We start from the raw sequence: 19,297 nt of genomic DNA on the forward strand, positions 1-19,297 counted from the left end.
GCAGTCTCTCCCTCTCCCTCCCTCTCTGTCTTTCTCCCTCCCTCTCTCTCTCACCCCTCCTTCTGGTCCCTCCCTTCCGAGCTCGTTTCCCCCCGTCGGTGACTTTCCCAGGCACGAGGGAGCAGACAGGAGCGATGGAGAGAAGCCTGCTGCACACTCGCCTCTGAGCATCACCACCACCACCTCGTGCTGCTGGATGAACAGGCGTGCTCCGCTGGTCCACCCTGCGAGAGTGTGTATGTGTGTGTGTGCGCTTGTGTGAGAGAGTGTGCATGTGTCTGGGATGCTCCATGCTGAGGAGGGAGGGAAGTGCCCGCTAATTGCCCCTGGTCATTCGATCCCCAGCGCCCCGTGGTCTGCCGCCCGGCCCCAGCTAGATGGTGTTCAGCCTGGCCATGGAGTCCAACGAGGATGGCGAGAGCTGGGTGGAGGAGCAGTGGGAGAAATGGTACAGTAGACCTGTGCAGGCTCACCGCCGGCCTCACCTCAGCCCTGGCTTTACAACATCCATCTATTTACTACATAGAGCAGCTAGTGAAGCACTACATGGTGCTTATTTAGTATATATAGCACACTAGGTAGTGAATGAGTGGATGATTTGAATCACTACATGGTGCTTATTTAGTATATGTAGCACACTAGGTAGTAAATGAGTGGATGATTTGAATCACTACATGGTGGTTATTCAGTATATAGTACACAACGTAGTGAATGAGTGGATGTTTTGAACACAAGGTAATAGTGTTTGCTTTGGTGCGGTGAATCTCATGTTTAGGTTAGCGAGATGGTAAACTTGCATGTCTTAAAGTGATGTCTTGAGTTGTGAAGTGTTTGTGTTAGGGTTGCTCTGTGTGTGTGTTGTGTTGTTTTCCATCTTGCAGGCAGGAGGGTTTCCTCCTCTTGCTCATAACATGCTGCCTGTGAGCTTTGCATTTCTAACGAGGCAATTAGTCAGAGCAGTAAGAGCCTTCAAGGTCTCCATCATATCGACTATCGTTTTTCTTCCTGTAAACAATACTGCAAAACTGTTGTATTAGACCAGTTTTCACATAGATTCACTATCTTTATAAACATGCTCTATTGCTTCATGTTTTCTTTTAAGAAAATAATAAGTTAAGTCATTGAATATAATTGCAAAACAAGTGCACGGTGTTATATTCTTTGGTGTATTATGCCATGTGCCATTTGCTTCAGATCAAGTTGGAGTTCAGGGGCTGTTCAGAGGACCTGGTCTATCACTGTGTGTTCGTTCCTTAGGTTGACCCACGACATAAGTCTGGAGGAGTACGAGGATGACGACTTGTCCGAGGTCACAGAGATTGGTGATGAGCTTGCGCCCAGTCCTACCTACTGCACCGCGGATGTGAACGTATGTAAGAGGAGAACACTCCCGGGAGAGCCATGCAGAGCTCACACACTCGCACGCTTTAACTGACTGCATTTCAGTGGAATTGACGTGTTGGTATATCTTCACACAGTCAGTTTCTTGTCTACCCTAATAATGGTAAAGGTACAAAATGTGAGGTGCAGAAAAGACCCCCCCTCTAATGTGGGTCAAATGGGGATGACTTTATCTCAGGTTAATCTTTTGATGGCTGACATCCAATCTAAACAACTAGTCATTGTCGTGCACATCCACACACACTTCTCTATTACTCTCTCTCTCTCTACCACGTGCAATAATTGGTCCACTGGTAGCTGTCACATCTGTTCACAGTGATCCCAATTCACTCAAGGGGACGGGGAATCTTGTTAAAATACGTCATCGTTGATCACTCTATCGCTAGGACTCAAAGGACTAGAGCCACGCTGGGCTTATCCTAGAAGAAATCAGATCTGTTGCAGGTGTGTTTGTATCTGTTTCTCTCTGTGTCAGCCTGGGATTTTTGTTTTAGCGTGTGTGTTTGTCACCCCAGGGTGTGTGCTTGTCGGCTCTCACACAGAGAAAGCCCCCCCTCCCCCTCCCCTCTTTGTCGCCCACCCCCTCCCACCCCCCTCCCCGCCCCCCCCGCCTGTCGTCATGTTGTCACCTAGTAACGTGAGGGATGGAGTCCAGCAGCTCGGCTGGAGGCAGTCGGCAGGCACGAGCATGTGAAGGCTTCCAGAGCCCTCAGACTGACCAGAGCGTTTGGATCCTCATTACAGCGATGGATTAAGCCGAATTTCTTTACATACAATTTATTATGTACTGCATCTGCTGTAGATCCATTTTCATTATGTACTGCATCTTCTCTCCCAGACAGGTCTCCTTCTCTGTCCTCCATGTTTTATTCATATGTCTGAACACATCCAGAGGGGTGTGGGGGGCCAGGTTATTAGTCCAGCCGAGGTTATGGGAGGTGGGGCCGCCGTGTCCGAGCAGCGGAGCGGAGAGGAGAGCGCCCTGTTGATTTAGAGATGGCCAGAATGAGAGAGTAGGAGCAGACACAGCCGTGCTGTCAGTGGGCCAGAGCCATTATGAGATTACTGACAGACATGGGTGGCACACACACGCACGCACAGTACACAGACCACAGCCAAGCAGGTCAGTGGACAGAGACTCAGGGACCAGCTTTGGGTGTAATAGAGACCTTATCGGTCTTGTTGTTTTCCATGTCGAGTGGTGCATTTCCTGTTTTAATCTGAGTGTTTTTGAATGTAGTTCCTCAAAAAAGGAAGATATGGTTTGATGTTCTTATTCTTGTCAGTGAGAGGATGGCCCCTGACAGTGGCACAGATGTGTCTGGTTTATTTGTGCGGTGGTGCCGTTTATTGTTCTCTGATTGAATTAGAGTCACCGGCAGCAGAGGGAGAAGGAAGACGACCAGGCTGATGATGTCATGCCGGGCTGTGATTGGCTCGCTCGCTCTTGCTCTCCCCCACTGCTTCGCTCTCTCCTCTCTGCAGCCACCTCCCTCCCTCCCTCCTTCACACTCTCTGCCTCTCCCTCTCTCTCCCTCTCTCCCTCTCTCTCTCTCTCTCTCTCCCTCTCCCTCTCCCTCCCTCCCTCCTGACTCAAAACGCTGCCTGCCTGATCTTCCCAGGGTCACATGTCTGTGGCAGCCAATGGAGCGGCCAGGCTGGCGGAGAGGAGGAGGGGGGCAGTGGAGCTGCAGTCGGAGATGCTCCACTTGGACCTGATCGATGCAGAGGAGGGTGGGATCCAGGAAGACGACGAGCGGCAGCAGCAGGAGGAAGAGGAGCCGAGGAGGAGGAGGAGGACAACGACGACGACAACGACGCCGAGGAGGAAGGAGCCCGTCCATGCGGCCCGGCAGCCCACACGGCAACGGGAGGGGCCAGGGGGAGCCGCGCCGCCCGACCTCCGACAACCTCTGCTGAGGGAGCCAGCCCCCATCGCCATGGACACGTACCGGCCCAAAAGGCCCACCACCCTCAACCTCTTCCCCCAGGTGCCTCGCACTCAGGTGAGGGTTTGTGGAGGGGAGAGGAGGGGACAGTAGGCCTGCTCCCTTCCCCTTTGGCTGTTTACCTTTGCATCCATCTGTTGTGGGCAGCTCCGACAGGGAGGGGTGATGATGTGGATAGTGGGCAGAGAAGGTGTCTATGACAGCACCGAGCGGCAGCTCCACCAGCTTCACAGGCTAGGATTTCACCAGGCTCCATACATGATGTCTGTTTCCTGACCTCAATACATACTGAATATGGTTGAATGGGGAGAGTGTCGTGTCTAGCTCATGTGACTTGTACTGTGTCCTGCTGTTTCAGTTCTTTAAGGATGTCCTGTTTATAAATTCTCAGTGTTTCCCTATGCTACGAAAGGCTATGATGGTCTATTGTATTTTCATTACAGTATCCTGACAGGTTTAGAGTGATCAGTGGTGAATCTGCCAACAACTGGGATCACCATTTTGTGGATTGTTCAGCATTGATTGTATTGTATTTAGAGGTATTAAATTAGGGCAACAAGCCAAGCTGTCCCTGCCCTGCCATAAAGGCCATCTGAGGCTTGTGTCTGCAGCCTGCTGCTGCCTTACCTGCATGATGACTATGAGGCCTTTTGTTATTGTGGAGCCCACAGGCAGTACTCTAAGTTAAGTGCACAGTGAGGAGAGTGCTGTCATTCCACGCCGTACGAAGGGGATGATTCAAATAATTGCCCCGTACAAAGGCCTCTGTGCCCAGGAGAAAACAGCTCGATCCAGTGCACACTGTAGGGTCTGGAGAGGAGACTTTTTCTCTCTTATTATAATCTATAGTGTGGGGTTTTTGCTGTCACGTGTCTTAACTTCTACTCAAGATAATGCAGCGCAAGTAAATGAGCTGCTAACTTCAAAGCAGCTATATCGAGTTCTTGATAGTCCCTCTGAATATATTATGGACATTAAAATGCAATCCTGACTATGACAGTGGGTGTAGATTTGAGGTGAGCTCACAAATTAATCTTGTTAAGAAGGAGATATCTCTAAAACATCTCTCAGAAGTATCCACACATTGATCAGTGAGGTTAGGGATCATTATAATGTAGGATTAAAGGACTTTCTATCAGCATTTGTGAACAATTCGACAGCGGCGCTAAATCCATACTTTCCTCTAACAGCAGGATGTAATGTGGGTCTTCCATGATGTTCTCTGGATCTAAGGTTCCACCCATGTTCTCTCCCATGTTCTGCCTGCTCTGGCATGGTTCCTTAGCGTTCAGCACATCCAGGTCAGCAGACCTGTTGTTGCTCCAGGCATGGAAGCAGGGCATCTCCAGTAATCCCTAATCCTGGCTGGGTCAGCTCCACTCGTGCCGGGAGGGTAGGGACGTGGGCGGGCAACCGGGCAGGCTCTCGTGGGCCTCTGCCACAGCCTGTCAGCTCAAAGGGCATGATGGGCATTAGAAGGTCGCTAATTCTCCCTCCCGCTCAATCTGGAGGGCGTTACATCTGAGGCAAACAAATTGACGTCCACAAGAGTGTTGTGGAAAGGGGAGGAATTGGGTGGTGCATTTGCATGTGAGCCTGCTGAAAGCCTGCCTGCAGTGGATTGGGTGCTTGTGTGAGCAGCTCTTAGTTTTTGTTTCCCCTCAGATGTCCCTAAACAATTTTTAAAATATTGAGCTTTTTGAAGTGTGATCCAGATAAAGTCTAGGCTGTGGCCAGATGCGCTCGGACACGTGTGGAATTACACCCTCAGTTTCCCCACCCTGTCACCATCCACGTCTCGATGACGGCGGAGTCCTGATGAGATGGCAACAGCTGTTATTAGACCCATGAGTCGTGAAAACCCGGCAGAGAGGGAAAGGCTCCCTCTCTCTTTCCCCCTCCCATTATCACGCTCTCTCTCTCTCTCTCTCTCTCTCTCTCTCTCTCTCTCTCTCTCTCTCTCTCCTAGACTCCCACTTAAGCTCTCCCTAGCTTTCTCTTTCGTTGTCTCTGACAGAAGCGTCTTCCTCTCTTCCTCTCTGTTTCTGTTTCTCTCTCCCTCTCTCTCTCCTACTCCCTCCCTCTCTCCGCTCTGACTTCCCAGAAGACTGTGACGTCAGCACTGCACCCTCTAGGCCTGAGTCACAGCTAGTGCAGACATTGATTGGAGCTGTTTGGCAGCAGATTGGCATCACTTTACTGCCTCCGCACGCCGTGTCTGCATTGTGCCACGCCATGTTACAGGGCAGAGAACCAGAAGGTCAAAGCCCTTTAGAAACACAGAGAAAATGTGAAAACATTTCAGTGCAGAAAATCACAAAATGTGCTTGTTTACTCTACATGTACTGTATGTGTGTAAGTAAGAAAAAGGAATTTGTGTGACAGACAAAAACGTTTATGTGCGTTTGGGCATAGTGTATTGGGCTCTGTATGTATGGCTATGCTTGAATGTATGTACTGTATGTATGTAAAAACATTTTCCGTTGCTTCCCCTATGCATCACAGGACACAATAAACAACAACTCCTTTGGGGACAAGGACAGAAGGAAGGAGAAAGGCAAAGAGAAGGCAACAGGTGAGCTGAACATGATCACTCTTGAGCACGCAACCCTGCAGATCCCTGCTGTTTAGGTTCTAAAGCCCCTTATCAGGCAAATTGTACCGGGCTGCTCTTAATATTGCCACCTCATTTGGAGTGGCAGCTCTATTAGCAGGGGATTTTCACATTCATTCGCTGGGCTTTTTGTGTGAAATGCAGCATATGCAGCCTGGATATTGGCTCCATAATCCCATCCCCTTGCAGCCTGTTGCCTAATAAATAATCTTGTTTGTGTGTGTGTGTGTGTGTGTGTGTGTGTGTGTGTGTGTGTGTGTGTGTGTGTAACAGGGGAACAGGGTAGCGATGGAGGCAAAGTGCAGAGGGTTGACCGGACTTGCTCCAAGCGCACCAGTGGCCCCACCTCCACGTCCTCTCTCAAGGCTGCCGGGGAATCCAAGCCTCAGAAGAAGCCCTCGACCACTCAGCACCAGAAACCTTCCACAGCCAAGTCCAACGCAGCAAAGTCCGGCACTGGGAAGTCCGGCACTGGGAAGTCCGGCGCAGTGAAGTCCGGAGCAGGGAAGTCCAACACCACCACCACTACCACTGCCCAGCCAGCCATGAGGGAGACAACCGGGGAGCCCATCCAGGAGCAGGTGAACAGCTGTTGTTCCGGTGGCCAGTCTGAGGAGGGGCAAGCGTGAGAGAGGCCCACTACAACAAAGGTCCAGCGGCGCCCGAGGCGGTGCGCTACCCGACACAGAATGGATAGGCAGCATATGAGGGGGAGGGGCTACCGCTACTTTGGCGGTGTGGAAATGAACTTTGCTGATGGAGATGACCAGCCAGAGCAAGAGGAGGAGGAGGAGGAAGAGGAGGTGATCAGGCGGCAACGCAACGGCGATAGCAGCAGCAGCGGGCGCCAGTCCCTATCACAGAGCAGCGACAGCAGCAACCGCATGTCCCTGAGCTCGGACAGTGAGGCCCCGCCACCGTGTCCACAGCACCACCACCCGCACCACCAAAACCACGTCCAGAAAAAGGCCTCCATCAGCGAGGAGGACGAGGATGATGACGGGGTCTACCCCCCCACGCCGCCCCGCCGGACAGTCAGCCTCAGTGAGGCCGTGGGCAGGGAAACGGCCTGGAGAACGATAGCGGAGGTGGACGAGGAGGAGGAGGACGACGTGGTAGTGGCTGCGGTGGCTGCTGGGGCCGGAGGGGCATCAGTGACCGCAGGAGCAGGAGCAGCAGCAGCGACAGCAGCAGTGGAGGGAGGCCTGCGGCCGCCAGAGCGGCGGTCAAAGCAGCTTCCGGGCGCCAGCGGCCTGTCTTCTGACTCTGTCAAGTGCGCTGGGAAGTCCGCACTGGGAAGTCCGGGCGGACTGGGAAGTCCGGGCACTGGGAAGTCCGAGCAGGGAAGTCCGCACAACATAGGAAGTCCCACAGAATCCGGGGAGGGAAGTCTCAGGGATTCACCTACACGCCCAGCCAGCCATGAGGGGAGACAACCGGGAGCCCATCCAGGAGCAGGTGAACAGCCAGAGCCTCGGGCTGGGAGGAGGAGGGCAAGAGGAAGGCCCAGGCAAACAAGGTCAACGGCAGCCGACGGCAGTGCGCCAGTCGGCACAGAATGGGGAAGTCGATATGCAGGGAGCAGGAGCAGCTTACTTTGGCAGTGTGGAATGAACTTTGGATGGAGATGACCAGCCAGAGCAAGAGGGAGGGAGGAGGAGGGAAGAGGTGATCAGGGCCAACGCAACGGGCAGCAGCCCAGCCAGCCATGGGGGAAAACAGCCCCAGCAGCAACCCATGTCCTGATGAAGTGAGCTGTCCCCGCCACCGGTTCACAGCACCACCACCGCATGACCAAAAAACCACGGCCCAGAAAAAAGGCCCCGTCAGCGAGACAGAGAACGAGGATGATGACGGGTTCAGTGAGGCTACTTTGGAAGACAGTCTGATGGAAGGCCGTGGGCAGGAAACGCCTGAAGAAGAGGGAGGGAAGCGGAGGGTGGACGCAGGAGGAGGAACACGACGCAGGCAGTGGCTGGCGGTGGCTGCTGGGGCCGGAGGGGCATCAGTGACCGCAGGAGCAGGAGCAGCAGCAGCGACAGCAGCAGTGGAGGCGGAGGGGAAGCCTGCGGCCGCAGAGCCGGCGGTCAGCAGCTCGGACGCCAGCGGCCTGTCTTACGACTCTGTCAAGTACACGCTGGTGGTGGACGAGCATGCGCAGCTGGAGCTGGTCAGCCTCAAGCAGTGCTACAAGGTCTACCAGGACAGCGACAGCGACGACAACACCGTCTACGAGTCGGCGCTGGAGGAGGAGGAGGAGGAGGGGGGCAGGGAGAGGCCGCAGAGGCGCTTAAAGAGAGAGCAGTCCTCAGGCCTCTCCATGGCCACCACCACCGACTCCAGCTCGACGCCTCCAGCCCCAAGTAAGTTCCCAAGAACGGTTTGTCAACAGGCGTGGCTCTCGCTTGTCAGGTCAGTGGCTTAGGCATCTAGCCATCCAGTACTCCTACATCAGAGAAAACAAACAATAAAAAAACAACAAAATAATAAAAAAAATGGGTTATTCTGTACATTTAGTTCATAACTCATTGTTACTTTTCATTCAAGTGGTACCATTAATGATTCAAATCAATTGCCTTAGTCCATAGGTGAGGCATTGATGTGGTCAGATCCCTTGCCAGATCCTGAAAATTGCAACCTTTGTTACATAATCCATGTTTCACTGGATGTAAATTCAAGGCTGTTTAATTGCAGTTACTTTGTAAATGGACTCCTAATACTGGTAATGTGGCTTTGGTACAGTGTTTTGGTTTTCTGAGACTATCACTGAATGGTAATTTTCAGTGCTGCTAAAATAAGAAATATAAAGAGTAAGCACATCAATACATGAGAAAGCTCTGTACTGGGAAAGTGCAAGGACATTAGAGAGGAGAAAATGGCAGCGGCCCAGGAACGGAGCCATGTGGCAGAGCTAACACAATGCTAACACAATGGCAGCTTTCTTAAGAACTCCCCTCATTCCCTGGAGCATCAACTAATCTTTGCACCCTCAAAGCGAATTGAGAAGAACTTAACCCAACCAGCATGCTTGCTATAGGAGTAAGGAAGTATTGTTAAGGAAATGTGAGCTGAACTCAAAGAGCCTGTGCTGATGTGTTGGTTCCAGGTGCGGAGACGTTTGGTTTGTTCTCCTGCGTCATTGCTGGGGAGGAGCGGGAGCAGAGCCACAGAGCAGTGTTCAGGTAGGATCAGTCAGCACTCACGACACCATACTATATCATAGAACATTTTGTGTACATGGCTCTATCTGGAATATATGTAGCCTATACTTACGTATTGTATGTTCCCATATTTCTTTCTGTATACATGTTGTATGTGCAATGTATATTGTACACGTGTGTGTCTAATCTGTATGTCTCTTTCCATCTACCTGCCTGTCTGTCTCTCTGTCTGTATGCTTGCCTGTCTCTCTCTCTGTCTGTCTGCCTGTCTGTCTCTCTGTCTGTCTGTCTACCTGCCTGTCTGTCACTCTGTCTGTCTGTCTGTCTACCTGCCTGTCTGTCACTCTGTCTGTCTGTCTGCCTGCCTGCCTGTCTGTCTGGCCTTCTGGCTGCGTGTTTGTTTGTCTATCAGTGCTGACTATAAGTAATTCACACTTACATAAAATGTACACAATATTGATTTAGTGCCTCACTTTATGATTGATTACAGTGTTTCTAGGTTTTAGTGTTTTAGCTAAACAGCTTTTTCTGCTTAGGGTTAATTTTGGTTAGTTACAAATAGTATTACAGCAGTTTTTACTTTACAGTTTTTCTCAGTTGCTTTGGTGCTTTTCTCACATCACTATTAACATTTGCACAGCAGTTAGCGCATTTCTCAAAACAATTAGTGCAAACTGCAAAGCCTAGTGGATAACCTGCAAAAGCACGTCACTTGCTCAAAATGGATAGTCCATTCCTCAAAAGCAAGTATTTATGTCAATGAAACTGTCAGTGTCATCAAAATAAGAAGTCTTGACACCATTGTTTATGAACAAGATAGTCAAATGGCTTTGTCATGTTTTCATTATGGCATTCTCTCAGTGTTTTCCCATGCAAAAAAAGGTCAGAACTCGGTGACACTACCTGAACATGCTCAAGACAGCACTATACAGTACTTGTACAGCCATTAGAAAACTACAGTAAAGTTAGAAATTGCTGTAGTTAGGAGAGTAAGTGAGTACAAGACACTGAATATACGTTTCACATTTTTACTGTGCTCTTTGCAATTATACAGCATTGGGACAGACTGTAATAACTAGTTCACCAATTTTGTATGTAATGACTCAAGCAATGAAATGAAGACTAGTTTTATTGGGAACAACTATTCAGCATCCATAAGTATAGTTAATTTTGACTGACATGACAAAGCAACTGATACATGTCCAAAAGCATTTGCAATTCGTTCAGAGGAAGGAGAAATTGATACTATGATGTGCACAAATGACACATCATAGTAGCAATGTGGAGGTTGAACTAATAGTTATGAGAATTTTCACTCTGATCTGAGAAAAGCACCAAAGCGACTGAGAAAAACTGTAACACGTTTTCAGGTTCTCAAATTGTGTGCCTAGCGTTCCATTCTTATGTGGGATGCAGGATCAAATGTTTTCATTCTGTTACTAAACCATGAGGGTAAACTGCCTTTGAGTGACACATGCTTGTAAAGGTTGTGTTGAATTGTCTATGTAAATCAAATCCAAAAGATGTGGCCGGTATCCAATTGGAATATACAAATGTTGTGTAGTCATTGATGAATCATGTGGGTAGCGTACCCCCAGGAGCCACCTGCTTTATGGGCATGGGTTTGTGGGCATGGGTTTATGGGCATGGGTTTATTGGCGCGGATGTGGCGCTGAGGTCTGTGTGTGCTGGCCCGGGCAGGTTTGTCCCGCGTCACGAGGACGAGCTGGAGCTGGAGGCCGATGATCCACTCCTGCTGGAGGCCGAGTCGGAGGACCTGTGGTGCGAGGCCTACAACATGCGCACCGGCGCCCGCGGCATATTCCCCGCCTTCTATGCGGTCAAGGTTGCTAAAGAAACCGTGCAAGCCAAAGGTTCAGGACCATTTGACTTTCAAAGTGAATTCATGGCATTTTAAACCCAATAAATGGTGATATATAGTGGTCAGATAGTAAATAGGCAAAAGCCACTTTATGAAGTTCGAGTTCTCTTTTTCTCTTTGTATGGATTTAATGACAATTTGCATTGTTACATTGAAGTTTAATTCAATTACATTTTAATTCTTTGTAACTGTTTTTTTGTCTTTAAATCAGAGGAGAAAAGTGACTGGGTGGATACCTTCTGGGTGAAATTCCTTGGCTCTGTTCAGGTGCCATATCATAAAGGAAATGATGTTCTTTGTGCAGCTATGCATAAGGTATACATCATGCTAAAGCTCTTTTTCAATATTCACATAGAAAATATCCTGTTTTTGGAACATTACAATCATGATAATAACCATGATTTGTGTAACTATCACATGTGAACAGATTGCTACAAACAGAAGATTGCAAATGCAATTCAGTCCTCCTTCAATGTGCGTAGTGGAGATCAACATGAGGGGCGTGAAGATCATTGTTCAAGACGACTGCCGGACTGCTGACAGAGTATGTTGAATTCTCCCTCACTGTTGTGCACGTGGCCTGGCGTTAGTGTGCGCCGGACCTTGTAGTAATCTCACAATAGCAGCCCAAATCAATCCCAGTGTTTTTAATCAGATTTCTGTGCAGCCTTACACAATATGGCCAATGTCTTGGAAAGCAGGCAGCCTTTCTTAATGAAACACACTTAATGTGTCCTTTTAACGGGGCCTCCTGAGGTCAGTGTTGCCGCCAGGAGGAGAGTGTGCAGCACTGCAGCCATTTATTGGCAGTAATCCTCTTGTATAACCAACTTCCTTAAGATTTGCTGGAGTTATAGCACAACTCGTGATGTTTGAGGGTCCCTTGTCCTCTGTTCAGAGAGAAAACCTGTCCTCAGCGGCTAGTCTCAGACCACAGACATCCTAAGCCAGTCTGCGCCTCCTTGCTCTGAGTTGCCCTCAACGTCACACCGATTTAGGGAAAGGCTGAAGAAAAACACTAAGCGCATGTGTTCTTTCTTCACAGGGCGATAAGTGTTGTCATTTCTTCCAGCTGAAGAACATTTCATTTTGTGGATGCCATCCAAAAAACAAAAAGTAAGTCAAAGAAAGTTTTGCCTCAAGCAAGCACACAGTTGTTTACAGTGACAAGTTAGCAACAGTTCAGTGATTTTTAAAAGTGTCCTTAAAATCTTTATTTTAAAGTATCTTTCAAAGTGTCCTCTCTCACACAGTGTTGTGGTCATGATTTCAGATTGACCGAATCTGTGTTTTCTTTGTAGGTATTTCGGGTTGATTACCAAACACCCAGCCTATCAGAGGTTTGCCTGTCATGTCTTCTTCTCAGAGGAGTCTACCACAGCCCTAGCCACGTCTGTGGGGTGAGTCTGTCACATCTCCACTCCTGCTGCTCTTTCCAGCAAGAACAATAGCAATATTATTAACACTTTAGGAAATACTGTTTATAAGAATGGTCCCCCATATTAGTTCTGTCGATAACTATAATGATACAACTCATCTGTTTATCTTTAACAGGAAAGCATTCCAGCAGTACTACAAAGAACACATGGCGTACTCTTGTCCAACAGAAGATATCTTCCTTGAATAACACTGCACCTACTTAATGTTTTGCATCACGATAGATCATTTATAAAGTGTTGCATGATGGATAATAGAAACCCATTTAATGGTTGTTTTTACTTTGGGGTCTGGTGTAGACAAACATATAGGTTCACATCCATCTTAAGTGTCATGACATCGGCTTCCGTACTACTGGAATTGCCATTTCTAACTGAGTCTACCTACCTACCAGCTTTATGGAAAGACCCATTTCTTTATATTGCTATATTCCAGGTCTGACGTTGAGAGAACTTGAGAGGCAATGTTGTATAAAACATGAACAAGCAGGTTATAATGTGCAGTTCCTATTTATGGACTTAAAGCACAAGATGACACGGACCTCTCTCAGAGCTAGACCAGACTTCCAGGAGCCACCTGCTCCAGCCACCCACACATGTAATTCATTGTATCTCACAGCATAGATGGTCTTGAGATCAGTGCAAAACACATCTCCACGTCTGTTTGTAAGGCTAAGTGTTTGTCGGCACAAGCAGTGTAACACAGCCAAAAGTAAACTGGGTTTCTCTCTCTCTCTCTCTCACTGAATGTTGACATCCCGTTGTGTTTTCTTCCTTGGCTCACGGCAGTTACCATGGAGCTGCTGTTCAAAGAGAGTGCTAGTTTTGCCTCACTGTTAAGAGTGGGGCCTCATCGGACTCCCTGACTGCTACTATACTCCAAGCTCTTGTGTAGCCTATTAATACCAAATATATTGAATTTATTCAACTGCTCAAAAACTATTATTAAAGAAATGTTAAGTTGCTAAAATTAAATGGTGAGGAGTTGAAGGTTGAACAAACTGAACGATGTTTAGGGTCAGATAACTTCAGATGAATACATGGAAGCTGAATTGAACTGATGTGTTTGGTGTCATATGCTCATCAGCTACATCTCTGGCATTGTGTGTATATAAATATTTCATCTGAATCTTGACAAAACCAGTGGATGTGATTGGAGAGAGATGTGTGAATAAGCCTAATGCTGAATGTCCAGTTTTAATGTGACTGTGTTTCTTTCAGTGAAGCAGAATTCTGAACAATTGCAGATTATATTAATTATTTAATACTACGTTCAAAAAGACCAAACATTATCAGCCTTGTGTCTGTGGGTGGTAGAAGTGAGGCCATGCGTGTCTTCATATCAATCATGCAAAATCACAGATTGTGCCTATTTTATTTTATTTTTGGTTGTGATTATACATTGTATATTGTCTTTTTTATTTTGAATGATTCTGTGAGCACTGTGGAACTCCTATTAAATGCTATTTGTAAAAGAATAGTAGTTTATTTGTTTTGTAACAAAATCCGATGTTTTCAAGGTTAATGAAGTTAAGATTGTGGAAATCTGAAAGGTCATCTCAGGTACGTCAGTTGTTTAGTTTTAATCAGGTAAACTATATCTAGCTCAATTAAACAAGCAGTATAAGCTAAGTTACTGAAAACAAGGAGTCAGGTGGTAAGTGTTATTCTTTTCAATGCAATGATATTCCAGTGGTGATGTAATCATACAATAAATAGTTACGATAACAGAATAAATAGTTAACTCTCATAAAATTAAAAATAAAAATAGAACTTTGCACAGTACAATATGCAATACACATAATAATTTCCGGAATGCAATGAGTAGGACGATTAGCTCAAATTCTAGGTAGACATTCTGGCTTGTTCTCCAAAAGCTGAGCTCTCTCATGCCATTTGCAGAATATCATATTGCGTCTACGGATATGAATGCGGAGATCTGCTGTGGGATTGGTGTGGTCGTGTGTCTGTGTAACAGGGACATGCGGAGTGGGGCACTAGTTCTCGGAGGAATCGGTCTCCTCTGTCGAGCCGTCACTCTCCATCTCGATCCTCTTGCGGTGGTGGAGGGATTTGCGCGGCGAGGCCTTCTTGGGCAGCTCCTTGAGGCCAGTGGCGCTGCCGCTGCTGTTGGAGGTGGGGCTGATGGAGATCTGGGCGATGCTGGAGGCAGGAAGGAGACGTGTGTAGGCAGCACATGAGTGCATTTATTTCACCTCACCACACTAATCTAAATTAGTTATCTACACAATTCCACAGCCAAGCTTTCAGTTGCAACAAAGCACAATTACTATCCCCCAGCACTCCATTGCCCTAAAGGGTTCTCAAATGTGGGCTATAATTACCTGTGACATGTGAAGCACCATTTGAATCAAAACTCTTATTTAATTTTTATAACATTTGAATAAATACAGTGGATAAATGATCGAGATTTTTTTTTATTGCAAGAACATGTGTGTTTGGGTTCACTCACAGTCTCTCCAACTCTTGGTCCATCTCTGGGTCCAACAGAAGTTCAGACTTATTTGGTAAGGCTCCTTTAAAAAGTAAATGTATGGTTGCCTTTACTTGTCAGTTGATACACTTCTGCAGATCACCTCTTGTAATAATGCAAGTACCCATGTATAACTAAAACACCCAAAATTGTATGTTACATGTAGATAGAAAAGGACCTTTTTAATATAACTGCTGACTCGTTAGCCAATGATTAAAGCTGCAAATCTTTTGCCGCAAAGTATGAACATAACTTTGATACAATATAGAGAGAATGCACCGACAGCAGTCTGTAGAAAGAGATCTCCAAATTCCTGTAGCATAGCAGCTTTTCCATTTTGATTTCGGAGAGGGGGGGCGTCTTGGAAACAACGTAATGTTAAGGTAAAAAAGCTCTTAAGGGTGCCTTTAATAAAATAACTCTGGCCTTCTAAATAGGGCAGTGACCAAAAGTATGATTTATTGCTTGCACAGTGTGCCACTCTTACCAATATCCTGATTGATATTTTCACTTTTTGCCATGGCCATCAGGAAGCCGTAGAAAGACACCCGCTGAGAATTCTCCAGTATCTCTCGGACTGCCGAGGGGGAGGGGTGGCTGGAAAACAAAAACTAGATCAATAATCTAATCACACATAATAAGCATTTGTGTCCGAAGCATTGTTTGTCCAAAGAGGCACAAACATGCTGAGGGAATACTAAATCAACTGTGCGTACTAAAGCTCACTATAGACTGAATGACTAATACAATTTGTATCCAACACCATTATTCAGCACTGCTGTATGACTTTGTCTCACCTGTGCTTAAACCTCTCACACAGGGCCTCAATGCATTCTGCAAAGATGGCCGAGTCCACCGCCTCCTGAACCTCCAGCTCATCTTCAGCCAGGCTGCTCAGCTGCTCCACTGAAGATGAGGTGGGGACGATCACAGTGTTGGGACTTTTCCCCGAAAGAAGGTCCTGATAAATCACCGACACACTGTCAAGGAACTCTGAGAGAAAGAGCGAGAGAGAAAGAGAAATAGAAGCAGAGCAGAGTGTTTAAAGAGTGCCTGCTCAGAAGTCAGAACAGCCTGTTTGTTCATGGGCCTGGTGATCTCATCCCTTTGTCTAGTCTCATGAGTGAGTGAGTCCCTTGGGGACACAAGCAGAAAATCTTTCAGCTGAAGCTTCTAAAAATATGTGCGCAATGCCACATGCATGGAGGTTAAGATCATTCCAACTCTACTTCAAAACAACTATTTTACTCCATTTGATGATTTAGTATTGCACAGGTTTCGTTCTGTGTGATGCTTCCCAGGCATTTCTGGGTTGAGTATAATTAAACTGCAAATTCTATCTACACTTCCGCATTGAGACTAGTCTTACCTGGTCTCTAGCCTTACTAGCCCCATTAATACAAAGGATTGAAGCCAATTCATGTTTACATAATATTCACATTCAGCATATTACAATGGTGTAACAAATGACATGTAAATGGAGGTACATGAAATATGATATATTCAAATTAAGTGTCATACCCTCAAAGTAAAATTTAATTTGGAAAGAATACAAGAAGTCTGAGAAGGACATCGGACTGTCCACTGCATCATCAATCAGCACAATCCTGCAGAAGAACATGTTTTGTTAAATGATAACATGGTCGCAATGAAAAGACTGTGATAAACAGAGATCAAGAGGGGAAAAAATCCTATAATGGACAGCATCCTTAAAAAACACTATTAAATGATATTGTCTCTAACCTGGCTGTGTTTTGTACCATCTCTGTTGGAAAGTCAGGACATAAAAGTTGCAGGAGTGAGATGTACTCCATTGCTGCCAATAGGTCTGCCAAGCAAAACAAAGACAAGTATGGCTTAATTGTAATTTAACACAAGATAGATAGATAGATAGATAGATAGATAGATATATTAAACACATATTGGGTCTGTCTTCTCACAGGTACATGTTTTACAGACATAGCCTACCTCCATTTTTTCCAATTTGTCTGAAAGATCTCCAGAATATCCTAATGAAAGATGCACGGTTGTGTGGGGTTGCTTTTATGTAGTTGAACTCTCTGAAAAGGACATGGTTGCCATTCTTCACGCTGTTAAAACTGTAGACCAAAAGACAAGCCATTTTCAGACAGTTCAAAAATGGCAGTTTTCAGCATATCTGGTATTTGCACCGTGCAACAGTTATCGTGAAGAATAGGCCTACTTGTTCTGCATGTTCATTTAGCGCCCAACCTTGTACCCAGACACAAGTCTGGTCACTTTTTTTTATTTAGACTATTTTGTACTTTTAAATTAACAGTGAAGAATGCCAACAAGTGCTATGTAGGCTATGGTAACCATGTTTGGAGAAAGAAATGTGCAGTCATCAAAACAAAATGTTTAACTTTACACATTTTTGCTTACTATACAATTACACGTGTTATTTCTATTTCACAGTCTTCCGGTCCATATGTTTTCTAATGTAAAAAATAGTCAACAGAAATAAAGAAACAACATAAAGAAAAATCCATAAATGCGTGTGTGTGTGTGTGTGTGTGTGTGTGTGTGTGTGTGCGCGCGCGTGTGTGTGTGTGTGTGTTTGTTTTAGCACAAAGCAACACAGCTATGTCAGGAGTTGCACATCATAACTTACTATTCAGCAAAATAACGTCCAACTCCAAACTGAGTGTATTCCTCCTTATGTTCAAGAAGTTGTGTAACCGCATCATTCAGATAGAGGAGAACATTCGTCTCAGCTGCTGGTGAATAAAAACAGTCCAAAACAGCGACGTTCATCAACGACACTTATATCTGCATACAGTTGTGCACTGGATATTCAATAAGAACTGCATACTCAACAGCACTATAGGCTACTGCACATTATGAACAGCTGTGCATTTATCACCATCGTTAACCAATTGACATGAGATGGAAGAAACCATAAAGCAATATAAACTAACGCCAAGAGCTCCAGCTGGATGCATAGCCTATTCCATTCCATTCCTAACGTAGTAGTAGTAGGCTAGGCTAAACTCACCCAGATAGTCATCAACTGAGAGTGCGAACCGATCAGAATTCATTTCGCGGTGGATGACAAAAAATGTGTTCCAGTCTGTGGAAAGCCTGACATTTAATATTGGATCTATGTCAAACTCTGGTAAACGTATCGAGGATTAATCCACATCTGCCGTTTCTTGGGCAACCACAACAGAAATGGCAGTGCACATACAAAAAGGGCACCCACTGAAACAAGAAATAAACTATATGTTCCCAGGTATAAAAAAACAAAACAAAAAACAGTGTGACTTTCTAAATTATGATGGCGTGTCACCACAATTAATTATTTTACAGTCTATGTGTAATTAACAGGGTCAATCATTGTGATTATTGGTTATTGTGACTATTATTATTTATCAGATTGGCTTAAAGTGGGCTTTCTTCATAAAACTAGGCTCTGTAAAGTTGTCTATCATTTCATACAAAAAATGTGATTTGGTGTGACTTTTTTCTTCAGCCAAGTGTCCATTTTCCTTTTATTCAAACTCCGCAGGTGTCCTTTCTCTTATTTAAATGAATTTTCAAAAATATTATGAAATTCTATCGTTCATTCACAAATTAATAGGCCTATTTTGAATGTAGTGTTTTATGCTGGTTTTGTAAATCAATGTTTAAATTAGAAGCATTTCTTGATGGATTATGTCATTGTCATTTGATGTATATCATTTCTCTTTTTATTACCATTTACAAATTAATAAAATCTTGTATTACCCTTTCCATACTCCCACGGGATGATTAGGCTAATAGCTATGCTCATGTTACTTATGATCTCTTTTCAGGCGCTTCGTGTCCACATTACTCACCTGTTCTTCGCCTTTCTTTTATTGTCTGGCCCATAATACAGGGATTTTTTTTTTGATAGACATTATAGCCTATTACAAGGCTAGACCCCAGAACCTCTCGGTTGTCTATTTAATATATTGCTCATTATGAAGAGCTATAAAGCAGCCTACAAAAAAATGTTATGTTGATTGTGTTCAGCTTGTCATTTAAGTCCAAGAAAAAAACAGGCCTACAAAACCGACATTGCAATTTCACAGAGTAGTAACACTTACAGTTTTTTCATTGAATTAATCTTAACTTCCTGTTGACAAGTTTGCTTGCACACCAATAGGCAAGTCTCAATCCATGTTCAACATTGAAATTAGCCTAGTCAATTTCAACATTAGCCCTACTTTAGAGGTCATCTTGGTCAAATAAAATGGCTACATACAACTATTTGTAAAACTATTTGTGTAAAAAAAGTAGGCTAAATTAGTTTGTTTGTTAGAATAAAAAAAAGTAATTATAGTAATTATTTAGTATATCAGTATATTTAATAACG

The 19,297-nt window shown here is 45.5% G+C and overlaps 2 protein-coding genes across 3 annotated transcripts; one reads left to right on the plus strand and one right to left on the minus strand.

Moving 5' to 3' along the window:
- Positions 1-136: 136 nt before the first annotated feature.
- On the plus strand, positions 137-13,921 carry mapk8ip1a (mitogen-activated protein kinase 8 interacting protein 1a). Its single transcript, XM_048257206.1, has 14 exons — positions 137-448; positions 1,258-1,369; positions 3,024-3,407; positions 5,856-5,925; positions 6,238-6,589; positions 6,653-7,422; positions 7,743-8,348; positions 9,047-9,146; positions 10,827-10,999; positions 11,219-11,322; positions 11,435-11,551; positions 12,053-12,123; positions 12,309-12,407; positions 12,562-13,921. The coding sequence occupies exons 1-14, from the start codon at positions 378-380 to the stop codon at positions 12,632-12,634; spliced, it is 3,102 nt and encodes a 1,033-aa protein (XP_048113163.1). The 5' UTR covers positions 137-377; the 3' UTR covers positions 12,635-13,921.
- A 180-nt stretch (positions 13,922-14,101) lies between these two features.
- Positions 14,102-18,142, minus strand: cstpp1 (centriolar satellite-associated tubulin polyglutamylase complex regulator 1). 2 transcript variants are annotated; one of them, XM_048256073.1, is made up of 9 exons: positions 17,954-18,142; positions 17,570-17,672; positions 16,906-17,036; positions 16,681-16,765; positions 16,459-16,544; positions 15,735-15,930; positions 15,425-15,534; positions 14,917-14,980; positions 14,102-14,606 (listed from the first exon to the last, which is right to left on the minus strand). In XM_048256073.1, exons 1-9 carry the CDS (start codon positions 17,994-17,996, stop codon positions 14,441-14,443), a joined length of 984 nt encoding a protein of 327 aa, XP_048112030.1. In that variant the 5' UTR covers positions 17,997-18,142; the 3' UTR covers positions 14,102-14,440. The 2 variants fall into 2 exon arrangements, with proteins under 2 accessions (XP_048112030.1, XP_048112029.1); XM_048256072.1 differs by having other exon boundaries at positions 17,570-17,675.
- Between the last annotated feature and the right edge of the window lie 1,155 nt (positions 18,143-19,297).

The sequence above is a fragment of the Alosa alosa genome, chromosome 11 (genome assembly GCF_017589495.1).
Source record: "Alosa alosa isolate M-15738 ecotype Scorff River chromosome 11, AALO_Geno_1.1, whole genome shotgun sequence".
Taxonomy (NCBI): domain Eukaryota; kingdom Metazoa; phylum Chordata; class Actinopteri; order Clupeiformes; family Clupeidae; genus Alosa; species Alosa alosa.